Source organism: Tupaia chinensis, unplaced genomic scaffold (assembly GCF_000334495.1).
Source record: "Tupaia chinensis unplaced genomic scaffold, TupChi_1.0 Scaffold000407_4, whole genome shotgun sequence".
Lineage (NCBI taxonomy): Eukaryota > Metazoa > Chordata > Mammalia > Scandentia > Tupaiidae > Tupaia > Tupaia belangeri.
This window is the reverse complement of record NW_006159912.1, coordinates 4,798,576-4,820,043: the sequence shown is the minus strand read 5'-3', so window position 1 is coordinate 4,820,043 and position 21,468 is coordinate 4,798,576. Positions and strand designations below refer to the sequence as shown.

The 21,468-nt window shown below is 39.5% G+C and overlaps 1 protein-coding gene across 1 annotated transcript in view; it reads left to right on the top strand.

Annotated features, from left to right (window-relative positions):
* The window catches only part of APPBP2 (amyloid beta precursor protein binding protein 2), a 94,222-nt gene that overhangs the window by 48,352 nt on the left and 24,402 nt on the right, over nt 1-21,468 (top strand). Inside the window, exons 4-8 of the mRNA XM_006154457.3 lie at nt 2,084-2,207; nt 10,494-10,662; nt 19,112-19,201; nt 20,211-20,278; nt 20,357-20,462. Coding sequence (XP_006154519.1) covers nt 2,084-2,207; nt 10,494-10,662; nt 19,112-19,201; nt 20,211-20,278; nt 20,357-20,462 — 557 coding nt within the window. The remainder of the gene's footprint in view (nt 1-2,083; nt 2,208-10,493; nt 10,663-19,111; nt 19,202-20,210; nt 20,279-20,356; nt 20,463-21,468) is intronic.

Here is a 21,468-nt window from a genome sequence, read left to right as displayed (position 1 = left end):
CTGGTGGACAACAACGTCCTATAAAAAAAACCCCCCCAAAAAAAAAAAAAAAAATCTTGACAGGGTGGAGAAATGGAAGAGAAATGATTGTAGAGTGACTGTGCCCCATTATGCGTTTGTCTTTGGCAAGTGCACATACCCTCTGGCAATAAAACAAAACAAAAATCCTGAGAGTTCTTAGAATTTAACCTTGTCAATGCATTTTATTATTATTATTATTAACTAAAGAAAAATGGGTGTCCTTTAAATATTTTCAAGATTAGGAAGCAGTCTTAGCCTACGTGGCATAGTCATGGCATATAATACTGCAGTGTTTGGGCCACATAGCTGACTGTGGGTTCAGGTCTGCAGATGAGTTTGAAAACATGCCAGGTGTGAGCACTGAAGATCCCCGAAACTGAAGGGCTGAGGAGAGGGGGTTGCAGCATGATAAGACCCTGTCGAGGGAGCTCCTATCCCTACCTGTCTGTCTCTTTCATGCTCTCACACAAATTCTCATTAGGAAAAGGGAAAAAAAAAATTAGGAAATAAGAAGTTGGGGGCCGGGCCGGCAGGTGGCATGGTGGTTAAGGGTGCTGTACTCCCACTTGGCCAACCACAGTGCGAGTCCTGGATCTGGCAGCTTGCTTTCTCTCTTTCTTTCTTTCTCCTTCTCTCTCATTCTGTCCCTCTCTGGTCAAATTAAAATAAATAAAGTTAAATAAAATATTTCTTTAAAAAAAAAAGAAAGAAGTTGGAGCCAAATTGGGGCAGTAAGATGATATCTAATAATTTCTCATGTACAGTTTCAGAAAATTTCCTTTTATTGGGTAAGAGGAATGAGCAGCGGTATTGTTATGGTGAAAATACTTTATAGAGAAGCTTTCCCAGTCATTTCTCTGCTAAAACTGTGTCTGAGTTTCTCAAAACACTCTCCTAGTCAGATGTTACCATTTTGTTTCATTTTTGTTTTTGAAAGATTTTTGCAATAGGCCTTATGCACTGGACAGAGAGAGAGACAGAAATCACCCCATAGAGGAGATGGCCATGCCACAATCCATTCTTCTCCATTCTCCTCTCAGGATATTGCACACACATGCACACGTGCCCAGCATGAGTTTAAGTTGCCAGGTCCAGGATTTAAACCGCAGTTGACTAAGTGAGAGTGCATTGATCTCCCACTGGTCTCCAGTTGTTACCACTTTTTTAGCTCTCTAGAAAGTCAATAAGCAAAATGCCTTGACCATTCCAAAAAACTGTTGTCATATTGCTCTTGATGGGTCCCATTTTCCCTTGACTAAATTACTTCCACCTGTTGGTATCCATTGCTTTGATGTGTTTTGTCTTCAGAATCATATAGTAAAGTTATGCTTCAGGATCTTGATCCCACGTATTTAAAATTTTCATTGAAGGCTCTATTCTTATCTGCAGATGATATCAGTGCAGCAGTTTTGGCATCTAACCAACAGAATTTGCTAGACTGTAATTTTTCCGTCAGGATTCTCTAAACTGAACCAGTTGATTTGATTTTGGGGTTGGCTATTGTTTCTGCTGTTAATTGTCATTCCTCTTTATTTATCTAACTTTATTTATCTATCTATTTATTTATTTATTTACATTTGACCAGAGAGGGACAGAGAAATCACCCCCCCCCCCAGGGGCTGACCATGCCACAGTTCCTTCTCCTCCATTCTCCTCTGGGGATCTTGGGCACGCATGCACACGTGCCCTGAGTGAGTTAAAGCTACTGGATCCAGGACTCGAACCATGGTCGACTACATGGGAGTCCAGTGACATAGCCATTATGCCAATTGCTGGTCCCAATTATTATTATTTCTAATTTAGCCAAAGAGAGAGGGAAAGTGAGAAATCAAGCCATCAGGTCCAGGACTCAAACCATAGTTGGCTTTGACTCAAACCATAGGGGAATCTAGCATCTCAGTCAGCACACCATCTGCCCACCCTCTAAATGGGTTTTGTTTTTTTGTTTGTTTTGGTATTTTTTGTTTTGTTTTAGTTTTGATACTATTCTCTGTAAACATATCATTTTAGCTCAGGCAGTTTATTGAATGATCTAAAGTTCCTGTTTTTTCTTGTTCTCTAGGTGGCTTTCTTTCAGATGCAGGCTGGTATAGTGATGCTGAGAAAGTGTTTCTGTCCTGCCTTCAGTTGTGTACTCTACATGATGAGATGCTTCATTGGTTTCGTGCAGTAGAATGTTGTGTGAGGTAAGTTGGAATAGATCCTATATTATGTGCTGTGATGGTACCTTGTGGCTTTTTATAGTTTTAGGTCTTCTAAGGTCCGGGACTTGAACCGTGGTCAGCTATGTGGGAGTGTCCAGCGCCTTAACTACCACGCCCCCTGCTGGTCCCCAATAACTGCTTTCTTTAAAGATACATTTATTTTTTCCTTACAGATATCTTAACGGAAGGACAAAAAAATCTGGAAGTAACTCTGTTTTTATTGCTGTTACCTTTTCTTCCTGCATATGTAAATTTAGCATCCACTATTTTCATGTAGGTTTTCTATCTCCCAATTTGATATAGCATATCTCTCTTTTTTTTTTTTAAGAATTATTTTTTTTTTATTTAACCTTATTTCTTTATTTTAATTTTACCAGAGAAGGACAAAGAGAGAGAGGGAGGGAAAGTGAGAAAGCAAGTCTCCAAGTCCAGAACTTGAACCACAGTAGACGATGTGGGAGTACAGTGCCCTTAATCACCACGCCACCTACCAGACCCGAAGCATATCTTTTTTTAAGAACTACCTATTTGGTTCTACTCTTTATCATTATTACTTTTTTTGGGGGGGGTGGGAGTGGGGGTAGGTTTTTGCTATAGTGTGTGTGCAATCACCAGAAAGAGAGAGACAGAGAGACAGAAAATGAGAAATCACCCCCCAGAGGGATGGTCACACTGCAATCCGTTCTCCTCCATTCTCCTCTCAAGATCTTGGGCACGCACGCACACACACCCGGTGTGAGTTTAAGCCACCAAGTCCGAGACTTGAACCACAGTCAGCTACATGGGAGTCCAGCAACATAGCCATTTCACCATCTGCTGGTCCCCATTATTACCATTTTTAAATTTGCTACAGAGCATGTGTACTCATCAGAGAGAAACAGAAAGAGGGAAAATGAGAAAACAATCTGCCAAGTCTGGGACTCAAATCACAGTCTGCCATGTGAAAGTCCAGTGCCAGTGCCCCAATTATCACACCACCTACTGGCCCTAATTTGGTATTTCTTAAAAAGAATTTTTTTTAATGTAAAACTAAAAGAAAATCAAAATTAAGTAAAATTTCTTTTGCTTTGTTAACTAAAATTTGATTCATTTGCTGAATTTAGTCTGCTTTTATGGAGTTAAATTTCGTAGGTATTTCATAGATGATTTAATTAAAACTGAATTCTTTCAGAACTAGCATATAGATTCTTCTATAAACCATTGTTGATTTAAGCTAAGACTGAGTAAAGTTTTCTCTCCCTCTTCTGTTTTATTAAGCTTATTTATGTATTATTGAGAGAGAGAGGCAGCACCCACACAAAGTTCTTGATGTCATACTCTACTGTCACCCAGTCTTGGATCATGCATTCCTAGTCTGCTCAGGGAGTTCTCCAGACACAAATCTGAAACCTTCCCATGTGGGTCAGCCATGCAGAGGATCCATTTTCCTGCTGTGCCACCCTTTGCATCCCTTCGTATCTTTTAAAATCATTTGCATTTCTGTTTTTATAACGACTGGTCCCATGTGTGCAGAAATTATAAAGGATTGGTATTTGGCCTGTTATTTATAGTACTGACAAAAAATAACCTCTGTTTTGTCTTTTTTTTCTCTTCTGCTGATTCTGTCTTTGTAAAAAATGGACTATCCCGGGAACCAGCAGTTAGCGTAATGGCTATGTCACTGGACTCCCACGTAGTCCACCGCGGTTTGTGTCTCCGACCCGGTGGGTTAAAACTCACGCCGGGCACGTGTGCGTGCGTGCCCAAGATCCCGAGAGGAGAATGGAGGAGAAGGGATTGTGGCATGACCATCCCCCCTGGGGGGTGATTTCTCGCTTTCTGTCTCTATGTCTCTCTCTGTCTGTCTGGCGAGCGCACGCGCCCTACAGTGAAAATCTCTCCAAAAAAAAAAAAAAAAGAAAATGGACTATCCCATATGGGATTTGGTGGGTTTAAATATATCTATATATACGAACTGAAAAGCTATTTTGTATGATTCTTTTATAGATTATTCTTTATAATAGCCTTGACTTTAAAGCTAAGCATTTTGGTTTTGTATGCACTTGATTGTTCTCAAAATCAGAGTTATTTCACACAGGTATCTAATGTTTCTTCAGTCTAAGGAGCCTATACACATTTGCTTTAGCCTATCCAGAAGGTTTAGTTTTCTTACAGTACCTGATCTCCTCTCCTTCCTAGTTTGTCTTTTTTTATTATAAGTTTTTTTCAGTGGAGTGCACTTGCTTGCCACAGGGAGAGAGAAAGCGAGGGTGAGCGAGAAAACACCGTCCCCAGTGGGGCACAGTCATGCCACTGTCTCTTCTCTTCCAGCCTGATGCAGGATGAGAATGTTATTTTTCAATTTAATATCACAAAGCCATTTCCAATTTGAGACTTGCATCAAAACATTATAGAGCAAGTGTCAGAAAACTTTATTGACCTCTCCGTAGTTAGACCTAGTACCACTTTTCACATTCCTTGGGGACTCTGCCTGTTGCTCTTTACTCATTTTCTGTTTAATAGCTTTATTTGATCTCTTTATATATGTCTGTTCCCAAACAAATTCAGAAAATGCTGAAAACTATAAAGAAAATAAATATCTTCTATGACCCTATTTATCAAAAATAATCAGTTACTGTCTTGAAACATTTTTGGAAGAAGACAGCCTAAAACTAAAAGCATATCTCCAACTGTTTCTTTTCAACTATTCTCTGGAATTAATCTGTCCCTGCCTTTGAGCTGGACTCATGCTGGGCACGTGTGCGTGCATGCCCAAGATCCCGAGAGGAGAATGGAGGAGAAGGGATTGTGGCGTAGGCATCTCCCCGGGGGGCTGATTTCTTGCTTTCTGTCTCTCTCTGTCTTTATGGCGAACACACGCACCCTATAGCAAAAAATAAAATGGCATTTTCGGAGTAGATGGCCATGATATTTATATGAAATATTGAATAAAATTGATGTAACTGAGCTGTACACTTTTAAATAGCTAGTAGGCAGATACTGTGTTATAATTTTACCACCCGTACCATTAACCCAGTGGGTAATGGAGCTGTAGTCCATGTGGTTGACCGTGTAGTTTGAATCCCAGCCCCACTGGCTTATAAAACACTCTGGGTACCTGCTGTATCCAAACTTGAACTGTATAGTTGGCCATTTGAGATCCACCTGCCTTAACACTCACACCACCAGCTAGCCCACTTCCAAAAATTTTAACTAGGTCTTAGAAAAAGCCACCTAAGGAGAGAGAGATTCTTTCCCTTTAGGTTTGCTTTCAGAGTATTTTCTTTCTTTTTTTTTTTTAAGCTTTTGCTACAGGGCATGTACACTCGCTAGAGAGTGAGAAACAGAGATGAAAAGTAAGAAATTATCCCCAATGGGGGTGGCCATGCCACAATCCCTTCTCCTCTATACTCCCCTTGGGATTTTGGGCACACACACACACATACCCAGCATGATTTTCAAGCTGCCGGGCCTAGGACTCAAACCACGGTCGGCCATGTGGGAGTCTAGCACTTTAACTACTAAACCACCTGCTGGCCTCTTCTTGTATTTTATTTTTATTGTGCCTGTCTGACGAGTATCTAGTAATTTTCCTCAGTCTTACAGTAAATATATTCATAAACTAATAAAATATACATATTTTCCATTTTAAACAATGAATAGCTTAACCAATTGCTTAGTAATTGCTTTTGACATTATCTGTTGATCAGGTAAATGTGATCTTTATGTTCTTTATAAGTAAAATGCTATGCTCAGGGGGTAACACCACATTTGGAAAACCTTGAGAACCTGCTTTTTTCTTTTCTTTTCTTTTTTTTAAATTATTTTATTGAACTTCATTTCTTTTATTTACTTTAATTTGACCAGAGAGGGACAGAGAGAGAGAAAGTAGGAAAGCAAGCTGCCAGGTCCAGGACTGGAACCATGGTTGGCCATGTGGGAATCCAGTGCCCTTAACACTGTGGCACTTGCTGGTTCCAAGAACCTGTTTACTCCTTAAGCTTAGTGTTGAGACAGAATTAGACCAGCAATTGGACCAAAAGTTTCTAGATTTTTTGCTTCCTGCTCACTATCAGTTCCAATGGACACACAGACTCTAAGGAGTCTCCATATGTTTAATTTGCTCTTTTGTTTCAGTAGACAGCGGGAACTAGACAGTATCAAACTGTGCCTTTCTGGTATAAAATGTTTAATTTGCTACCTCATCATATGCAGTTACTAAATAATTACCATAATGCATATATGATTAAAGTCATTGGAAATACAATTCTTAGCATTATGGAGATGAAAAGCAAGCACTGTTTATTTATTTATTTATTTTTTTTTTTGAGAGGTTTTCGCTATAGGGCTTGTGCACTCGCCAGACAGACAGAGAGAGACATAGAGACAGAAAGCGAGAAATCACCCCCCAGGGGGGATGGTCACTTAGCAATCCCTTCTCCGCCATTCTCCTCTCAGGATCTTGGGCACGCACGCACACGCGCCCGGCGTGAGTTCTAAGCCACCAGGTCCGGGACGTGAACCGCGGTCGACTACGTGGGAGTCCAGCAACATAGCCATTACGCTAACTGCTGGTTCCCGGCACTGTTTTTTTGTTGTTGTTCTTTAAATTTACCCTGTGCCTGGGTTTTTTCTTTTCTATATTCAGCCATTTGGCAAGTCATCCAATCTCTGTTTCTTATAATAATTCTTGCTTTCTCACAGATGTTTTTCCCTGGATAGATATAATATCTTCTATCCTAGTTGCTTTGCTTCCACTTTTGACTTTGCTATAAACCTTTCCCCGCATGGCAGCAAGAGCAGTCTTTCAAGAGTTGCATTGTCCCAATGGGATCCATTTACCATATGTGACTATTTAATATTCTTAGAATATTACTTTGCTTGAGAGTTTTATTCTTTTCTTCTTCTGAGATTTTTTTTAATTGCCAGAGGGCACATACACGCACCAGAGAGAGGCAGAGACTGAAGGCAAACACCCCGCACACACTGAGTTATGTCTCACTGCAGTCCCTTCTCCTTTGTTCTCCATCCTTTTGGGATTTGGAGCTTGCAGCACACATGCTCAATGTGGTTTTTAATTTTTTTTTTTTTTGAGAGGTTTTCACTATAGGGCACGTGCGCTTGCCAGACAGACAGAGAGACATAGAAAGCGAGAAATCACCCCCCAGGGGGGATGGTCACGTTGCAGTCCCTTCTCCTCCATTCTCCTCTCGGGATCTTGGGCATACACACACACGCGCCAAGCGTGAGTTTTAAGCCACCGGGTCCGGGATGTCAACCACGGTCGACTACATGGGAGGGAGTTCAGCAACATAGCCATTATGCTAACTGCTGGCTCCCACTCAATGTGTTTTTCAATCTGCTGGGTCTGGGACTTGAACCACTGTCAGCCATGTGGGATCTGGCTCCCTTAACTACTGGACTATTGGGCCAAGCAAGTTTTATTATTTTCTAAAAGCAAGTAACTATATGGTGAGTGTCAAAGGCTATAAACATTATTTATAAGCATTGTTTAGTATTCCGTCTTTGAAGTTATTCTATTTGTTCTTCCCTGACTATCTAAAGAAATTATAGCAATCAGAAAGTTGTTTGAATTTTTCTCATTTTTAGATTATTGAACTATTAGTATTTTTGGTATAAGTAGACAAATTAAGTTTTGGGGTTTTTTTTTGAGAGGTTTTTTTCACTATAGGGCACATGTGCTTGCCAGAAAGATAGAAACAAAGAGGCAGAAAGCGAGAAGTCACGCCACAATCCGTTCTCTCAGGATCTTGGACACGCACACACGTGCCCAGCAAGAATTTAAGCCACCGGGTCCGGGACTCAAACCATGGTCGACTACATGGGAGTCCAGTGACATAGCCATTACGTCAACTGCTGGCCCCGGAAAATTAAGTTTTAATTACCTATTGATTTTACATTTCTAAAGAATATTTCCCTACTTTACATTTCCATTTTTTATTTTTCTAAGTGGCTTTTATGTAAGGAAAGGTCTTCAAAAAGTTTATGAAGAGTTCATACTGAAAAAAACTATGTATGGGGACCAGCAGATGGTGTAATGGTTTCATTGCTGGACTCCCACATAGTTGACCACAGTTCGAGTCTTGGACCTGATGGCTTAAAACTCACACCGGGTGCATGTGCATACATGCCCAAAATCCCAAGAAGAGAATGAAAGAGAAGGGATTGCAGCATGGCTAGTCCCCTGATGGTGGGGTGGGGGGTGTGATTTCTCACTTTCTGTCTCTCTGTGTCTCTCCAGCAAGCACACATATCCTAGAGCAAAAATCTCTCTCTTAAAAAAAAAAAAAAAAAAAACTACTCATGGATTTTTTTTTTTTTTTGCACTAAGATAACTCATAACTTTAATTCTGGATTTTTTTAGGCAGCAGACACTTTATTTATTTATTTTTAAGTTTTTAAAAATTTCTTCCATGAGCAAGAAAAATAACATTCCAATAGGGTCCAACCCCAGCCTCAACCAGGCCCAGATTATTGGTACATTTATGCCCAGTGTACTTGGGATGGTCTCTAGATGTAAACCTGGAACTTCCTCACATGAATCAGCCTCACAGAGTATCATTTTACTGCTGCAACATCATCTGGCCCCTAATTCCATTTCTCCATGAACTTTTTGAAGTCCTCACATACCTTTGTTCTCTCTCAGGCCAACATTGTCAAAAAATTATATTTAGCCTAACACAAGGACATAATATTCTAACTGGCATTATAGTTAAATATTTGCCCAGTCCTACATTCCACATTGTTCTCCTGTCTTATATAGTCTATAGATTTATTATAGAGTCAGTTGCTATCTAGACTTCAGTGAGATCCAGAGCATTTTACTACTCCTGCATAATCAGAATGGTTGTACAGTTACTCTGTATAAAGAACTCTGTTCTGCATCATACAGGATAGAGATTATAAAAGGGCCAGCAGATGGCATAGAGATTACATTGCTGGACTCCCACATGCTGACCATGGTTTGAATTCTGGACCCAGTGGCTTGAAACTCATGCTGTGTGTATGTGCGTGCGTGCTCAAGATCCCAGGAGGAGAATGGAGGAGAAAGGATTGAGGTGTGGCCATCTCCCTTGAGGGGTGACTTCTCATTTTCCTTCTTACAATCTCTGTCCATCACCCCAACCTCTGCCCTGCTAGCACACACACCCTAAGGGGGAAAAAAAACCCTCTATCAAAAACAAAACAAAAATGTTGTAAAAGAATTAGCTAACACTACTGGTATTGTCAGTGAACTTACCTTATTTGAAAGATAAGCAAAAATGAGCATTTATAATCATTGTGAAATCAATAACTAATCAATCAAGTGTTTCACAAATATACTAAAAATAAGAATAGAAGGTAATTGTGGGTAATATTATTTCATGTTGACTTTTATTATTTTCCAAATTACTTAAACTATATTATTGTGGATTGGAACAAAAAAAAATATTATTTTTTTTAGATATAGTTTGTGCTGGACCAACACATGGCATGGTAGTTAAGGTGGCTGGATCCCATATGGCCCACCACACAGTTCAAGTCCTGGAACCATCAGCTTAAAAAACATGCCTGGCATGGGTGCATGCGTGCCCAAAATCCTGAAAGGAGGGTTTTAGGAAGGAAAAGGATTGCAGTATGACCTTTCCCCATGGGGGGTACTTTCTCACTACCTTCCCCCAGTCTCTCTCTGTCCAGCATACATGCCCTCTGGCAAATTTAAATAAATAAATAAGCTGCATGCTGATTATTCAAAGTATACAAAATATCTAGAGAAGATAAGAATCAAAGTTAGCTAAAATTTTTTTTTGGAGAGGTTTTCGCTATAGGGCGCGTGCGCTCACCAGACAGACAGAGAGAGACATAGAGACAGAAAGCGAGAAATCACCCTCCAGGGGGGATGGTCACGCCGCAGTCCCTTCTCCTCCATTCTCCTCTCGGGATCTTGGGCACACACGCACACGTGCCTGGTGTGAGTTTTAAGCCACCGGGTCCGGGAAGCGAACCGCAGTCGACTACGTGGGAGTCCAGCGACATAGCCATTACGTTAACTGCTGGTTCCCAAAGTTAGCTAAATCTTGAGAAGGTTTCTGGAAAGAGCACGTGGTTCCTTTTACAGGTGTTATTCAACCCCAGTTTGAGCCACACACTTGTTTTCCCGTGCTGCCTCATTTCTTGCATCCACGTACTTTAAGGCATTTGAGTACTAATAGTGCTCTGTAAGAGCTTGTCAGATCTACCTTGTTGGAAATACAAAAAAATAGAGGATTATTATTTGTGTTTCTGCAGGTTGCTTCATGTGCGCAACGGGAACTGCAAATATCATTTGGGTGAAGAAACATTTAAGTTAGCTCAGACATATATGGATAAACTGTCAAAACATGGCCAACAAGCAAACAAAGCTGCACTCTATGGAGAACTGTGTGCACTCCTATTTGCGAAGAGTCACTATGATGAAGTAAGTGTTTTGAGGTACATTTCATCGTGACCAGTAAGTACCTGTTAAACAGAGGATAAATCAAATAGTCTTTTACTTAAAGATCTCATTTTCATGTATTAAGTTTACTTAAAACAGTATACATTTTTAACGAAATATTTAGGAGTATTTTTGACTTGGCCTCTTTCTGTAATTTTGACACATAAAACAAAGAACCCCATTTACAGAAGGCCTTTGGGCAGATAGCCAGCTTTGCTGAAAACGAGAGCAAGGTCAACAACATTCCGTTGAATATTGAGCAGTGCTTATTTTAAAAGTTCTTCAGTGGGGTTGGGTGCTGGCACAGTAAAATAAAATGCAAGGCTCTACAAGGCAGAGTGGTGGGAAGGTTGCTGGTTCAAGCCCTGAGACCTCCCTAAGTACACCAAGAACATGTGTGTTCATGATCTAGGCTGGCTGAGGCCTGGGGGTGGATCTTGGCATCAGCACTGTGTCAGGATACTTTGTGTCTCTGTCCCTGTCTCTCAATCATGGGATAAATACACTTTTTTGAAAAAAAGAATTATTTATTTTATTCCATTTGTTATTACTATTTTTCAATTAGACAGAAACAGAGAGAGAAAGAGAAAGCAAGAAAGCAAGCCTCCAGGTCCAGGACTCGAACCGTGGTTCGCCATGTGGGAATCCAGCGCCTTTAACCACCACACCACCTGCCGGCTCCTAAATTAACTTTTAAAAAGGTAGGAAAAAGATCTTAACATGCCTCATTTTTTTTCTATCTCTGCAGAGTAACTCATCTTCGTCATATCTTTTTTCTCTTAATTATTTCTTTTCATTCCTTATTTCTCATACTATTTCTAGAAGACTATACAGTAGTCCCCCCTTATACATGGGGAGTATGTTCTAAGACCACCAGGGGGATACCTGTAACCACAGATAGAATCAAATCCTGTACTGTATTTTTTTCCTATACATACATATGATTTAGTTTGTAAATTAGGCACAGTAAGAGATTGACAATAATAATTAGTAATAAAGTAGAACGGTTATAATCATATACTTTTAATGAAAGTCATGCGAATTAGTCTCTGTCTCTCTCAATATCTTGCTGTACTGTATCACTGATAGTGAACCGCGGTCGACTACGTGGGAGTCCAGCGACATAGCCATTACGCTAACTGCTGGTTCCCATAATCATATACTTTTAATGAAAGTCATGCGAATTAGTCTCTGTCTCTCTCAATATCTTGCTGTACTGTATCACTGATAATTGAAACCACAGAAAGCGAAACCATGGATGAATAACAAAAGGGGGTTTGGGGACCAGCAGACAGTGTGATGGTTATGTTACTGGACTCCCATGTAGTTGACTATGGTTTTAGTCCCAGACCCAGCAGCTTAAAACTCATGCTGGGTGCACATCCATGCGTTCATGCCCAAAATCCTGAGGAGACTGGAGGAAAAGGGATTCCAGTGTGGCCATCCCCCAAGAGAGTAATTTCGCACTTTCGGTCTCTGGCAAGCACACATGCCCTATAGCAAAGATCTCTCTCTCCAAAAGAAAAAGTGGGGAGTATGAAACTCCTCTATGCTACATAGAGTGGTCCATATCTTGCCATTCTTTACTCAGGTCTAGGACCACCTTAGTATGTGCAGGCCCACCAGTATACTAAAACAAAAGTGTCTTTTTACTTACCAGTTTGCACTTCCTTAAAAAAGAAAAATTTTGTTGCATTTTTATTGATGGTTATTTCCTCCTACATTTGGATTTAGAAATTTATACTGTGACTTATTCATGGTTTTGAATTTGTGGTATCAGCACATTCATGAGGAATGTTTAAGTCTATAGCTGTTTCTTTGACAATTTTAAATTATGAATAATTAAATTTTGCATTGATATCTACAAGAAAATACACATATCTTGAGAATCTAAATTTCTAAAAAATTTGCCATAAGGCTTATGCATTTGCCAAAGAGAAAGGAAGAGGGAAGGTGAGAAAGTACACCCCCTATGGAGGTTGGTCATATGACAGTTTCTTCCCCATTTCTCCTTTGGAGATTTTGGGCATGTATGCACATGCTCCCAGCATGTTTTTTTTTTTTTTTAAGGGTCCTTTTGTTTGTTTGTTTGTTCATCATAGGGCATGTGTGCTCACTGGAAAGGAGAGACAGATTCAGAGAGAAGGAAAGTGATAAATCACCTCCCAGGAAGGATGACCACGCCACAATCCCCTCTTCTCCCTTATCTTCTCAGGATTTTGGTTGTGCAATCATGTGTGCCCTGTGTAATGCTCACGCCTCTCAGTCCAGGCTCAAACCATGGTCGACTATTGTGTGATTCCAACATCTTAACCACACCACCCGGTGGCCCCACCCCCAGCATGTTTTTTAACTCCTGTGGTTCAGGATTTGAACCATGCAGTTGACCGTTTAAGATCTGGCTATTTTAACTACCACACTATCAGCCGACTCCATTCTTAGCATAGGTTATGCTCAGATAATAATCAAAGCCAAAATAGCAGTGCATTAGAACACTAAAAGTTCCTTTTTTCATTTCACTTGTTTATTTTCTTTATTTCAAGAGAGACAGGCACTCTCCATAAGGTCTCATCATGTAATAATTCTTCCCTGCCAGTCTACCAGCCAGCATCACAGGCATAATCAATATGGTCAGGTCAACCTGAGATCTGAACCCTGGTCTTCCACGTGGTCTCTAGCATTGCAGAACAGCACCCTACCACCTGAGCCACCATAACTGGGCTCAATGCTTTATTTTTTATTGTATTTTTTTTTTACACATGGAATTGCTATACATCATTTAGCTTATAGAGAGAATTTACCCACCATGAAATATGCCTCAGACCAGTCCAGTTGAAAATGCTATACATGTTACCATCAACAGATGAAACCATTTCTCTGTCCCAGAAATGTCTTGCTTCTCTATTTTTTCCCTAATTTTCTTCCTGTTCCCTACACTCTTCACCTCTCCCACCCTCTTTCTATACTGTCTTCATTCAGTACTTTTATACCCTCCATTCTTTCAGTCTCTACCATAGAGTGTGGACAGTCAGTATATGTAAAGTGGAGACATATACAGTGTCTCTCTTTCATAGCCTAACTCACTTCACTCAGCTATAAATAATCTGTATTCATCCACTTTCTGTCAAATGCCAGGATCTTGTTGTTTTGGATAGCTGAATAAGTATTCCAAGGAGTATATGTGCCACAATTTTTCAGTCCATTCTCTCTGTCAACATTTGGGCCGTTTCCATGTTAACAATTGTAAATAATGCCACAATAAATAGATGTGCAAGCACTTTTCAGATCGAGTATTCTCCTGTTCTTTAAGTAGATATTCAGGAGTGGAAATGCTGGATCATATGGTAGTTCTATTTGTAGGTCTTTTTTTTTTTTCTTTTTGAGAGGTTTTTGCTATAGGGCGCGTGTGCTTGCCACCATGCCAGAGAGACAGAGAGATAGAAAGCGAGAAATCACCCCCCAGAGGGGATGACCATGCCACAATCCTTTCTCCTCCAGTCTCCTCTCAGAATCTTGGGCACCCACGCACACGCGCCCGGCGTGAGTTTAAGCCACCGGATCCGGGACGCAAACCGCGGTTGACTACGTGGGAATCCAGTGACATGGACATTACGCTAACTGCTAGTCCCTATTTGTAGGTCTTTGAGGAACGTCCATGTTGTTTTCCACAGTGGCTGGACCAATTTACATTCCCACCAGTTGTGTAGGAGAGTTCCCCTTTCACCACAACCTTGCCAACACATACTATTTTTTGTATTTTTAATATTCGTCATTCTTTCAGGGAGTAGGTGGTATCTCATTCCAGTTTTAATCTGCTTCTCCCTTATGATGAGGGATGTTGAGTGCTTTTTGACTGTTCATATGTCTTCCTTTGAAAGATTTTATCCAACTTATTTTCTCATCTTTTAATTGGGTTAATCTTTTTTTTTTTGGTAAGCTGTTTGAGTTCTCTGTGGAATCTGATTATCAGTCCCTTATCTGAGGCAAAGTTTACAAAAATATTCTCCCATTCTGAGGGTTGTCGAGTCATACTAATACTTACTGTATCTTTTGCTATGCAGAAATTTCTTAATCTCATGTAATCCCACTTGTCTATTTTTGGGACTATTGCCTGTGCTTTGGGGGTCTTATTTAAAAAGTCGTTGCCTGGGGACAGCAGGTGCCATGGTGGTTAAAGGTGCTGAATTCCCACATGGCTGACCACAGTTCAAGTCCCAGACCTGGTGTCTTGCTTTCTCACTTTCCTTTTCTCTCTCTCTCTCTCTCTGCCTGTCTCTCTAATCAAACTGGAAAATAATAATAATAAATAAAGTTAAATAAAATAATTCTTTTTAAAAAAGTCTTTGCCTTCCCCAATGTCTCCGAGTTTCTCCAGTGTTTTCTACCAGTAGTTGTATAGTTTGAGGTATTAGGTTTAGATCTTTGATCCATTTTGAGTTGATTTTTGTTAATGATGAAAGATGGGGGTCCAGTTTCATCTTTCTGCATGTTAGGATGTTTAGTTTTTACAGCACCATTTACTAAAGAGATTTTTTCTTTTCTCACTGGATTCACTGATATCCTTTGTCAAAAATCAGTTGGCTGGAGGCTGGCAGATGGCGTAATGGTTATGTCGCTGGGCTCCCATTTAGTTGATCATGGTTCGAGTCCTGGACCCGGCAGCTTAAACTCACACCAGGCCCATGTGCTTGCCCAGGATCCCAAGAGGAGAATGGAAGAAATGGGATTATGGCATGTCCATCCCCCAGGGGTTGATTTCTTGCTTTCTGTCTCTGTTTCTCTCTGTCTTTCCAGCAAGTGTACACGCCCTATAGCAAAAACCTCTTTTAAAAAAAATCAGCTGGCTGTATGTTTTGGGGCTTATTTCTGGAGTTTCTGTTCTGTCTCATTGGTCTACCTGTCTGTTTTCTGGGCAGAATGTTTATTTCTCGCTCATCCTAATTTCTGTCTTGGGATGACTGTGACTGTAATATATGTTACATTTATTTATTTATTTATTTATTTACTTAGGTTTTTGTCATAGAGAACATGTGCTTGCCAGAGACACAGAGAGAGAGATAAAGTGAGAAATCACCCCCCAGGTGACGACTATACTGCAGTACTTTATCCTCCATTCTCTTCTTGAGATTTTGGGCACACACACACACAAGTACCCAGTGTGATTTTCAAGTCACTGGATCTGGGGCTCAGACCATAGTCGGCCATGTGGGAGTCCAGAGCCTTAACCACCATGACACCTGCTAGTGCCATGTTTATATTTTTAAAGTTTATTTATATATTTATTTTGTGAGAGAGAAAGATAACACCCTCAATGGGGTCTCATGCCACAGTTGTTCCCTCAGCCTTTCCCAGACATTCAGGATCATGGGCATGTATGCACATGCCTGGTGTGTATAGGTCATCTCAGGAACTGAACCTTGATCTTTCCTATAGCCTCCAGCATTTCAGAGCATTGCACTACCACTGCACTGAGCCCAGTATATCTACACTTTGATCAAAACCCAATGTGGGTTAGCACATCAGTGTGAATATTTACCAACTTTGGAGCAAAGGCAGAAACATCAGGAAGTTCTACTGGCTTCAGAACCTTTTTCTAAAAATTTTACTTCTCATTATGTTTTAACTTTGTTTTTCTTTTAATTTTGCTATGGGGTGCATGTGCTTGCCAGAGAAAAAGAGAGGGAAATTGAGAAGACACTCTCTAGGGAAATGGCCATACTACAATCCTGTCTCCTCCATTCTCCTTTCAGGATTTTGGGCACATACCCACATGTGCCCATTGTGTTTTTGAAGCCATAGGGTCTGAGACTCAGTTGCACATTTGGCTGTGTGGGATCTAGCTACCCCAACTACCGTACCACTAACTGACCCAATTTGCTCATATTTTAATTGGGCAAATGAAGTCACAGCTATGCTTGCTTAATGTGAAGAGGAAGTATATTGTTCCTAAAACTGGGAGAGGAATTAAGGTAGTAAATTTCTTTTCTTTTTTGCTATAGGGTGAGATAGAGAGATTTTTACTATAGGGTACGTGCGCTCATTAGAGAAACAGAAAGCAAGAAATCACCCCCAGAAGGGTGACCATGCTGCAATCCCTTCTCCTTTCTCCTCTTAGAATTTTGGGCTCACACACACACACGCACCCAGTGTGAGTTTTAAACCACCGGGTCCAGGAATTGAATCATAGTCAACTCCATGGGAGTCCAGCAATGTAACCATTACACTATCTATTGGTCCCAGTAAATGATTTTAAACACTAATTTAGGCTACTGCTACTCCAAAGATTTTAATTTATTTCTTGAAACAAAAATCAACTAAAACATGTTTTTTGGCCTAAATTCAAATCAAATAAATATTTCATTGTTGCATTAGAAAGTGCTTCTAAAAAACTGCATCTTTTAAGTAACATGAAAGAAGAGGAAACTTCCAGAAGAGATCAAATGTTTATTTTCTAATGTATTCTTCCCTATTCTTTGTGACCTCTTCATAATATATTTTTTTCTTTTAGTAGTAACAGCTATTAAAAATAATTTATTTTATCTTTTTTTTCACTTTCTCCCACTAAGAGCGAGGGGAGAAAGGACATTTTTTGTTCTGCTTCCTAGTGCATACCTACATGCTAGCACATTGTCTGCCGCTTACCCTCTCCGTGCCTCAGATTCCCATAGTAGTACATATTTTATAGGACTGTTGTGTCTATTAAATGTGTTCATGTACATAAAGTACTTAGAACAATAGCTGCCACAGACTAAGCACTCAAAGGGCAATCAAGATACAAATAGTGAAGTGTTATAGTAGATGTTAGAAAGTACAGGAAAATACAGGAAACCGTCTAGGGCTAAAACCCAAAAGACAAACTAAAGTATTCGAAGAAGGGAGACTGTACTCTAAGGTAGAAACTGTAGTAGGTATGAAGACTTCTGGGGAGCCAGCAGATGGTGCGGAGATTAAGGTGGCCAGATCCCACACCAGCATGTGTTTCCAAAATCTCTAGAGGAGATAGGATTGTGGCATGGCCATTTCCTCTGGGGAGTACTTTCGCACTCTCTCCCACTTTCTCTCTCTCTCTGGGGCGAGCAAGTACCCTATAGCAAACTAAAAAAAAACAAAGACTTCCAGGCAAGAGAAAATATACCTGTTTTTTTTTCTTTTTAAAGAATTTTTTATTTATCATTATTTGTATTATATAGATTTTTGCTATAGGCACATATGCTCGCCAGAGAGACAGAAAGCGAGAAATCACACACACCCCAGGGGGATATGGCAACCCCACAATCCCTTCTCCTTCATTCTTCTCTCAGGATTTTGGACACACACACACACACACACACACACACGAGCCTGGTGTGAGTTTCAAGCCGCTGAGTCCAGGGCTTAAACCGTGGTCAACAACATGGAAGTCCAGCAACATAAACATTATGCCATCTGCTGACCCCTCATTATTATTATTTCTAAATTTGCTGCAGGACGCATGCGCTCACCAGAGAAGAATTAGGGTAAGGGGTTAGACAGCAAGCCACTTCATGTGGTCGACCATGTGGAAGTACAGTACCTTAATCACTGTCACAGCTGGCCCCCTGATTTCTTACTTAGGTGTCACAGGTATGCAAGATCTGATTCAGACAAGCTGTAGATATTAAGAAAAAAAAATAATGTAACAAATTTATACTTTGAAGAAAATTTATCCTCAGAAAATGTTAAGGGTAGGTGCCAGCAGGTGGCGTGGTAGTTGAGGCCACTGGACTCCCACATGGTGAACTGTGGTTAAGTTCCAGACCTGGCAGCTTGCTTTCTCTCTCTCTCTTTCTTTCTCACTCTGTCCCCTTCTGGTCAAAATAAAATAAATAAGTAAATAAATAAATACAGTTAAATAAAAAAAAATTTTTTTTAAAAAAGAAAATGTTAAGTGTAAGTACTGCCTTTGGGGGCCAGCAGGTCGTGGACTCCCACATGGTGAACTGTGGTTAAGTTCCAGACCTGGCAGCTTGCTTTCTCTCTCTCTCTTTCTTTCTCACTCTGTCCCCTTCTGGTCAAAATAAAATAAATAAGTAAATAAATAAATACAGTTAAATAAAAAAAAATTTTTTTTAAAAAAGAAAATGTTAAGTGTAAGTACTGCCTTTGGGGGCCAGCAGGTCGTGTGATGATTAAAGGCACTAGACTCCCACATGGCTGACCACAGTTCAAGTCCCAGACCTGGTGGCTTACTTTCTCATTTGCTCACGCTCTCTCTCTGATCAAACTGGAATATAATAAATAAATAAAAATAATTATTTTAAAAAATAAAATATATTAAAAAAAAGAAAATGTCTTTGCAAGTCCTATTTAAGAACTTCAAAAGCTTGCAGGAAAAGTTTACAGTCATTTTGTTAAATACTGTCAATTAAACTTAATCACAGTTCTGTCTCCTATAAATATTTATTTTTTTAAGGCATACAAATGGTGCATTGAGGCAATGAAAGAAATCACAGCAGGCTTACCTGTCAAAGTTGTGGTGGATGTTTTAAGACAAGCTTCTAAGGTGAATATAATCTTAAAATTAATAAATGAATTATAGAATGTATCAGGCTTTAAAGTTAACCTATTGTTTAATATACTGCTTGTTGTGTACTCCATAGACTAATAAGGTATATGTATTTTCCAAGTTTCCGTGCTCAGTTTTAGAAACCCAGTTTCTAACAAAAACCATCTCACATAGACTTTACCTAATGTCCCTTTACCAAGAAAAACCTATGAAATAATTCATTTTAGAAATTGTTTCAGCTTAGTGAAGTACAGATTATAGTAGTATTTTGGTGCTGTTTTGGCTTCAGTTTGTTTTGTTTGTCGAGCAGTTTTCTTTTGTTGTTGCTGGGGTTTTTTTTTTCTCTAGCTGCTGTTTATTCTATAAATAAATAAATCCGATAGTATTTCAAAATTACTGCTTTAGTGCATTAAAGCAAGACAGTATAATATTCATGCAAGATTTATACGAGGGGCTTCAAAAATTATGGAAAATTATATTATGAAAAAAATCTGTGCATGGATTCACTGTTTATTTGCATCAAAATAAACTTGTACCTTAATTCCATGCAAATTACCTGAGATTTAAAAACTACTATTTTCATGGCTCAAAATGTTTTAAGAAGTGATAGGAAAACTTGAAATTAGTATACAAAAACCATAAAAAATTAAGCCACTTTAGAACTAGTATATAAGTACCTTAGAAAATACTCTGGTAAACCCTCCTGTCACCATTTTATTTTAATAATAAAGAAGGAGATGGATAATATCAGCTTTGTAAGTGATCTTTGCTATAACAGATTTGCATTATCTGGAATGACTATCAAAATTTTTAACTTTATAATTTTCCCAGGCTACATATAGATCTGTTTATAGTAGAACTTTGAAGTACTTGGAAAGAAATTACAAATAGAACACTTCTATTTATGTTGGAATTTTTTAATATCCAGAATATATAAACTGTATTTATTTTAGTACACTAATGAACTGTTTGAGAGTTATTTAACAGTTTTTCACTTTGTCTTTAGGCTTGTGTAGTAAAACGTGAATTTAAGAAGGCAGAACAATTAATTAAACATGCAGTGTATTTGGCACGGTAGGTGATTGCTATTAAAAATAGTGTTTTACGTTGTCTCTCTACTTTATATCCTAATGGTTTTCTCTCTTTTTATAGGGATCATTTTGGATCCAAACACCCAAAATACTCTGATACATTGCTAGATTATGGTTTCTACTTACTCAATGTAGATAATATCTGTCAGTCTGTTGCAATTTATCAGGTATGTTAATGATTACCATTTTTTTCTTTCAACCTAAATTGACTTGCTAACCTGTATTTGCAGAGTATAAACCAGTCTCTAAAAATGACTCTTTGAACCTCACCTCATGTAGGGCACACTCAGCATTATCTGGAAGACTATAAAGCTAATGCTTTGGAAATGAAAGAGAATCATTCAGAAAATAAATTACTGGGGGTTGTAGGCCCCCTATCTTCCCCCCACTTTTAATTTGCTATCAGGTGCATGAGCTCACCAGATAGAGAAAAAGTGAACAGTAACCCCCCCGGAAGGATGGCCACACTACAATCCCTTTTCTTTATTCTCCTCTCAAGATTTTGGGTACACATACCTGGCATGTTTTTGAAGCCTCTGACTCCAAGACTATTAACTGTGGAGTCAGTCATGTGGCATCCAGCCACCTTGTCTACCATGCCACCAAGCTGGCTCTGTGGGTCCATATTTAGGAATACTTTTCTGTTTTTATTTAGGTTAGATGGTGGCTTCTCTGTTGTTGGTTTAGCAAATGTCACTATAGCTGTTTTGTAGTAGCAAAGGGGGCTAATAGCAATCATTTTAAGCCTTATCTTAGTCATTCTCTGTTTAAGGTATCCTTGATTTTATAGTTCACTTTTGAAGAAGGACAAAAAGAAAAACACTGCTATGGTCCCTTAAGACATAGGATTGATTATTATTACAATTCGCCCATGTCTTTTTAAAAAATAATTATCTTATTTAACTTTATTTATATTAATTTGACCAGAGAGGGACAGAGTGAGAGAGAGAAAGTGAGAAAGAAGCCACCAGGTTTGGGATTCAAACCGCAGTCAGCCATCTGGGAGTCCAGCATCCTTAACCACCATGCCACTTGCTGGTCCCGACCCATTGTCCTTTAACTTAGACTCCATCTTTAGAAAATCAGGCCATCTGGGGGCTGGCAGGTGGCATAGTGGTTAAGGGCACTGGACTCCCACATGGCTGACTGCAGTTTGAGTCCTGGACCTAGCAG